We start from the raw sequence: 7,710 nt of genomic DNA, 5'->3' as shown, positions 1-7,710 counted from the left end.
CATCTCAGCAGCTATCTTAGAAATACAACTTTGCTCTGTGCTTCTCCCAGCATGCACTTCGCAGCCTATAGTCTATGGATCATTTGATTGAGACCAGACTAAATAGCCTACAGGAACACTTGATATTGCACACTCAGCAGAGAATCGGAGATGAGGGGCGGCATCGGACGATATATAGACTTACGCCGATATATAGACTTACAAGCAACTCATTCTAAAACACTGAGAAATACAGACATTTCATCAATTACAAATAACAACACAATCTCCCCAGGACTAAAAATACTAAACACTCCTCTGGACTGAAATTTTAAAAGCATGACTCTGACCCATTTTCCTCCAGGTACCCATTATGTAAATCGGGATCCATCCCTAAAATAAATACAAAAATGTTGCATACATTTATTTCATACAGTCTTTTGTTGCTCATCTTTATCAAGGCATCCAAAAATTCCAGACCCCACCGTAACATTACATTACCACACAACACCCAGTGTTGTCATTGCTCATCCTCCTGTTCCTTCATTTGCAGTAAAGACCCATGCTTTCTGCCTATGTGGTCATCCAGGTACCTGCGACGGGTGAAGCGGCTTTTCTCCCGTGTGTGCGTACGTCGGTGCGCATTGAGAATACTGGTCTGGGTGAAGCTCTTAGCACAGTGCTCACACTTGTATGGCCTCTCCCCAGTGTGCATTCTCATGTGGATGTTGAGGTACTTTGGGTTGACAAAACTCTTGTTGCACTCCGTGCACTTTTGTCTTCTCTTGCTCTGCCATATTTGGCCCCTCACTACCCGACACGTGCAGCTTCAGATGCATCCGCAGGTACTCCGGCCGATTGAAGGCCATGGCGCAGTGTTCGCAGCTGAATGGTTTCTCTCCGGTGTGAATCATCTTGTGGCGGTCCAGGTGGGACTTCTGGATAAAATGCTTCCCGCACACATTGCACAGGTGTGGCCTCTTTTCCTTGTCCGTGTGGGAGTACATGTGGCGTTTGAGGTACGTGAGGTGGGTAAACTGTTGGTCACACTCATTGCATATGAAGTCCTTGGTCCCCTTGTGGTGAACCTGCATGTTGTGAATCTTCAGGGTGGTTTTGCTGCCGTAGTCTTTGCCACACTCTTCACAGTGGTAAGGCTTCTCCCCTGTGTGACGCTGAAGGTGCCTACTCAGCGCAGCCCTGTTCGGCAGGACCTTTTCACAGAAACTGCAAATATGAAGTGTTTTCACCCTTATCCTTTTCTCTACGGGTGGTGTGAATCTTGTTCTTGGTGCCTTCAAACCCATGGCACCTTGCGTTTTGCCTTTCTTTTTAACGGTGACGGTTTCAGAATCTGACTTAATTGTCTTTGCAGGTAACACCTCGTGTTCAGTCTCCTTCTCTGAATGGTCAGAACAGTGCCACTCCTCTTCACTTAAGTCTTTAGACTCAGTCTGGGAGCCTTGGTCACTCTGCTCACTTCGGTCCTTAGGCCGAGTCTTGGCATCTTGGTCACGCTCTTCTTCGTGGAAGTCCTTAGGCCAGGTCTTGGAAATATGTTTGCCTGATTCACCATCACTCTCTGTGTCGCTGGCCTCCTTGGGAGGACTCTTGGGTCTCTTCTTTTTAGATTTCTTAGACCTCCTCTGTCTTTTTCTGAGGGTCGTGTCTTCAGCTGCAGCGTGTTCTTCCGTCTTGAAGTGGGCACTTTCAACTTCCACCACGTCTTCAGAGGGAGGCCTGGTTCTTACCTTTTTAGACTCGCTACGTTGTTTTCTAGCGGGAGTTTCTTCAGCCTGTTCTCCCAATTCATAATGATCACTTTCAGCTTTGTTCTCTCCACGAGGAGTAGTTCTTTGGGGGGGGCTGCGCTGCTTCCTCCTCTTAGAAGCAGAGGCCACTTCAGTCTCCTCCTCCACAACGTCCTCCAATGGCTCAGACACCGTATTATATTTTTCAGTCTCCGCTTCAAATACATCGAAGTCACGACATTGCCTCCTCCTTTTTCTGGGGGAAGCCACCACGGTTTGTTCATCTGACAAATTGTCATCATCCTCCTCCTTGCAGCGAATATTGGTCCTTTTCTTTTTTGAGTTGCTATATTTACATTTTCTTTTTGTGCTCTCTTCTAGCTGTTCACCAGGCTCGGCCCCGGAACAGTCACCACAATTCTTTGATGGAGACTTTGTTCTTGTCTTTTTGGAGCTGCTTATTCCGTTCCTCCTTTTCGGTGGGGAGGGCTCCTTGTCGCTCTCCTCCCCAGAACCAGACACGGGAGAAAAGCCCCTCTCTTGTTCTTTTAGAACACTAGAACGTGTCCTGGGACTTTGCCTCCGGGAGTTTCTCTGAGGAGTTCTCAGCTGCCTCTCGGAGCTTTGAGGAGTGGCCACCTCCGGCTGTTGTTCTTCATGATAGGCAACCGGTTCTGTGGGAAACAGAGGGGTGGTTTTAGATTTGTTTTTTAAACTTTATTTTTATAATTCCAAAGTTATAAAAAACAACATGAATGAAGGAAGTACATTTTATTTTCATGTGTAATATCTCCAAATGTCAACCCATCCCTTATGGGACTGACACATAAACAAACATTATGGTAATTAAATGATCATTCTTCTTCCGTTGTTCTCTGCAATGTGCATTGCATAAAGAGTAAAAAATAAAACATTTATATAAAGAAAATGTAAGGTAAAAATCTATACAAAATAGTAAATTACATCCCTTAGAGCAGTAAATTAATATATATATATATATATATATATATATATACACACACAGTGGGGAGAACAAGTATTTGATACACTGCTGATTTTGCAGGTTTTCCACTTACAAAGCATGTAGAGGTCTGTAATTTTTATCATAGGTACACTTCAACTGTGTAGAGACGGAATCTAAAACAAAAATCCAGAAAATCACATTGTATGATTTTTAAGTAATTAATTTGCCAGTCCAGGTCCGTCTGAAGTTTGCCAATGACCATCTAGATGATCCAAATGAGGAATGGGAGAAGATCATGTGGTCTGATGAGACAAAAATAGAGCTTTTGGTCTAAACTCCACTTGCTGTGTTTAGAGGAAGAATAAGGATGAATACAACCCCAAGAACATCCAAACCGTGAACCGATGGAGGTGGAAACATCATTCTTTGGGGATGCTTTTCTGCAAAGGGGACAGGACGACTGCACCATATTGAGGGGAGGATGGGGCCATGTATCGCGAGTTCTTGGCCAACAACCTCCTTCCATCAGTAAGAGCATTGAAGATGGGTAGTGGCTGGGTCTTCCAGCATGACAACGACCCGAAATACACAACCAGGGTAACAAAGGAGTGGCTCCGTAAGAAGCATCTCAAGGTCCTGGAGTGGCCTAGCCAGTCTCCAGACCTGAACCCAATAGAAAATCTTTGGAGGGAGCTGAAAGTCCGTATTGCCCAGCGACAGCCCCGAAACCTGAAGGATCTGGAGAAGGTCTGTATGGAGGAGTGGGCCAAAATCCCTGCTGCAGTGTGTGCAAACCTGGTCAAGAACTACAGGAAATGTATGATCTCTGTAATTGCAAACAAAGGTTTCTGTACCAAATATTAAGTTCTGCTTTTCTGATGTATCAAATACTTGTCATGCAATAAAATGCAAATTACTTAAAAATCATACAATGTGAATGTATGAATTTTTGTTTTAGATTCCGTCTCTCACAGTTGAAGTGGACCTATGATAAAAATTACAGACCTCTACATGCTTTGTAAGTAGGAAAACCTGCAAACTCGGCAGTGTGTATTCTCCCCACTGTACATATACTGTTGAAGTCAGAAGTTTACATACACTTCATTAAAACTTGTTTTTCAACCACTCCACACATTTCTTGTTAACAAACTATAGTTTTGGCAAGTCGTTTAGGACATCTACTTTGTGCATGACACAAGTCATTTTTCCAAAAATTGTTTACAGACAGATTATTTCACTTATAATTCACAATTCCAGTGGGTCAGAAGTTTACGTACGTACACTAAGTTGACTGTGCCTTTAAACAGCTTGGAAAATTCCAGAAAATTATGTCATGGCTTTAGTAGCTTCTGATGGGATAATTGACATAATTTGAGTCAATTGGAGGTGTACCTGTGGATGTATTTCAAGGCCTACCTTCAAACTCAGTGCCTCTTTGCTTGACATTGTGAGAAAATCAGCCAAGTCCTCAGAAAAAAAATGTGTAGACCTACACAAGTCTGGACCACGTAGCCATCATACCGCTCAGGAAGGAGACGCGTTCCGCTCCCAGAGATGAACGTACTTTGGTGTGACAAGTGCAAATCAATCCCAGAAAAACAGCAAAGGACCTTGTGAAGATGCTGGAGGAAACAGGTACAAAAGTATCTATATCCACAGTAAAATGAGTCCTATATCGACATAACCTGAAAGGCCACTCAGCAAGGAAGAAGACACTGCTCCAAAACCTTTAGAAAAAAAGCCAGACTATTGTTTGCAACTGCACATAGGGACAAAGATCGTACTTTTTGGAGAAATGTCCTCTGGTCTGATGAAACAAAAATAGAACTGACCATCGTTATGTTTGGAAGAAAAAGGGGGAAGCTTGCAAGTCAAAGAACACCATCCCAACCGTGAAGCACGGGGTAGCAGCATCATGTTGTGGGGGTAGAAGCATCATGTTGTGGGGGTGCTTTGCAGCAAGAGGGACTGGTGTACTTCACAAAAGTGATGGCATCATGAGGGAGGGAAATTATGTGGATGTATTGAAGCAACATCTCAAGACATCAGTCAGAAAGTTAAAGCTTGGTCGCAAATGGGTCTTCCAAATGGACAATGACCCCAAGCATACTTCCAAAGTTGTGGCAAAATGGCTTAAGGACAACAAAGTCAATGTATTGGAGTGGCCATCACAAAGCCCTGACCTCAAACCCATAGAAAATTTGTGGGCAGAACTGAAAAAACATGTGCGAGCAACGAGGCCTACAAACCTGACTCAGTTACACCAGCTCTGTCAGGAGGAATGGGACAAAATTCACCCAACATATTGTGGGAAGCTTGTGGAAGGCTACCCGAAACGTTTGACCCAAGTTAAACAATGTAAAGGCAATGCTACCAAATACTAATTGAGTGTATGTAAACTTCTGACCCACTGGGAATGTCATGAAAGAAATAAAAGCTGAAATAAATCGTTCTCTCAACTATTATTCTGACATGTCACAGGGAATTGTTACGAGGATTAAATGTCAGAAATTGTGAACTGTGTTAATATATCAGGTAAACTCTGACTTCAACTGTACATAACACTGTATATATACACACATACATAACATATACAGTATACACAGACAAACCTACACACAATCTATAGCCACACATGCCATTAACCACATTGAAGATACATATTTGTATTATTTACTTACAGGTAGCCCTTTTTCTTTTATTCCAGGCTACATCTAAATATTCTCAACAAACAAAAATACACAACGGACAACACCCAACAAAAACATGCACATTTTGACTCATCGCTCAGCCACATAATGCCAGGATATATCTGGTGTGCTTTCTGGAATAAGAGCAAGTGTATATGGTGGTCGAAATGGCAATAGAGGACACAATGAGTTTCATTCTCCATTTCTTCCAGGTCACAATAGTTACATAGTGTTTCCTCTTCTATTTCACCACAATACCGACCGGTTTCAATACGCAGAGGCAATATCCCTGATCTTCCCTGTGCACATAGCGATCTCTTGCTTTTAGGTAGGTTATACATAATATATCTGTCACTCACGAATACACCCTTAATCAAACAAAAGGTTCTCAATTTGGGGTTTTGATTCATCTCCTCCACCCATTCTTTTTTTTCCATATTGCATCAACAGTTCTTTTTTTAATCATATCTACGTCTCCCTTAATTTGGTTTTCGTACAGATGTTCACAGGCAGACGTGAAAACGGTCAGACATTTCAGTTGCCCAGGCGCCGCCTAGATCCCATTTAAAAAAAACTTGACTAGCTATTCTGGCAGTTGGCATATCCAACAGTCTATTCCAAAGTATCACAATACACAACTTCCATCTTATTGCAAGTATAGGGGCAAACTTGTGGCCACCTAAAAAGTAACATACTGCTCTGTTGTGGACATGTTGGTTTTTAAAACACCTCTTAGAACCCCACACTCCTGCTGAATAGTCCAGAACAGGACACCCACACGTCTCATACAATTTGGAATACGTGGCATAACCAAAATCCTTGAGTGGTTTTGTTTTTTTCCTATAACTCCCCCAAGAGCTCTACTTGCTGAGTCAGCTAGGGCTGATGTTCCGTATAGAGAGGTAATATGTTAATCAATAAAAAGACTCAAATATTTATAATTGCTAGTAAACTCACGAATGTCTTCACCAAAACAAAACTGAAAAACACTTCTCTTAGTACCTGGTTTTCTAAAATGCCTTATCTGTGTTTTTGTCAAAAAGTTGTATAAAAAAAAAAAAACATGTATCATTCTAAGATTATTTCTGGAACCTCTCTATCAATACGGGATTTACAGAGTTGTATAAAACATGTCGATAGAAACATCTTGAATAATAGTTATTGAAGATATGATTTAATATGAGTGTAAACTGCATGGTGGAGAGAGCATTACGCTGTCCTTTTGCAGTGTAGAGTAGAATAAAATACAACATGTAGTTTCTATGGACTAAATGTGTTGTATTTCTCATTAGGTTTTCCAAGGATAATTAAACACAAACTGTTCCTAACAAGAATCTCCAATGAAGTTATGATGTATTAATTTAGGCCTTAGGACTCACTTCTGTAGCTCAGTTGGTAGAGCATGGCGCTTGTAACGCCAGGGTAGTGGGTTCGATCCCCGGGACCACCCATACGTAGAATGTATGCACACATGACTGTAAGTTGCTTTGGATAAAAGTGTCTGCTAAATGGTATATATTATATATTACTAAGGTTGACCAGATGTGTGTGCAGGAAATAGCCGTATAGCCTATGCCTCTGCGCTGTTCTATCAGGTATTATAAACTGGGTGGTTCAAGCCCTGAATGCTGATTGGCTGACACCAGTGGTATATTAGTCCTTATACCACTGGTATGACAAAACACGTATTTGTACAGCTCTAATTACGTTGGTAAACAGTTTATAATAGCAATAAGGCACCTCGGGGGTTTGTGGTATATGGCTGTGTCCAGGCACTCTGCGTTGCGTCTGGCCGAAGAACAACCCTTTCGCCGTTGTATATTGGCCATATACCACCCACGCTCGGGCCTTACTGCTTAATTAGCTCAGTGTAAGCTTTAAAACCCTACTTGCAGTCATTGCCTTCTTGCCTGATGATTCTGCATTTGATGAAACATAAACCAGCTAATAACTAGCTTGTAATGTTAACATTTTATGGATACTTTAGCAAGCCACTTACTTCTTTTCGATCTCCGTGTAGCAGATTTATTCGAAATAGTTTTTACAATATCGGCAAGGTATAATTTCATAAACTTCCACTCAACCTGCTCACTATCGCCCATTGTTGTCAACTAGCTACCAGGCGAGCTTCAAGACGTGAGGAAAGCAGGACATTTTTTTCAAAATAAAAGTCCCCCACGAAGTAGAAAAGTGTCAATAACCTGTATTTATTCATGATATATGAAAAATAACTGTCAAAACATTAACAATGATTCATATTTGTTCATATTTAAGTGACATTTGCATTACATTTTTGGTTTAAAACATGTACCAGTGTCAAATAAAG

General features: G+C 41.7%; 1 protein-coding gene across 1 annotated transcript in view; it reads right to left on the bottom strand.

Moving 5' to 3' along the window:
- The window catches only part of LOC124011472 (zinc finger and BTB domain-containing protein 17-like), an 8,378-nt gene extending 884 nt beyond the window's left edge, over positions 1-7,494 (bottom strand). Inside the window, exons 1-2 of the mRNA XM_046324894.1 lie at positions 7,384-7,494; positions 1-2,404 (exon numbers count right to left, since the gene is read on the bottom strand). The exon at positions 1-2,404 is cut by the window's left edge and continues 884 nt beyond it. Coding sequence (XP_046180850.1) covers positions 663-2,404; positions 7,384-7,486 — 1,845 coding nt within the window. The 5' untranslated portion in view covers positions 7,487-7,494 and the 3' untranslated portion in view covers positions 1-662. The remainder of the gene's footprint in view (positions 2,405-7,383) is intronic.
- Between the last annotated feature and the right edge of the window lie 216 nt (positions 7,495-7,710).

Source organism: Oncorhynchus gorbuscha, linkage group LG23 (assembly GCF_021184085.1).
Source record: "Oncorhynchus gorbuscha isolate QuinsamMale2020 ecotype Even-year linkage group LG23, OgorEven_v1.0, whole genome shotgun sequence".
In the NCBI taxonomy this organism is placed as follows: Eukaryota; Metazoa; Chordata; class Actinopteri; order Salmoniformes; family Salmonidae; genus Oncorhynchus; species Oncorhynchus gorbuscha.
This window is presented reverse-complemented; position numbering and strand designations above follow the sequence as displayed.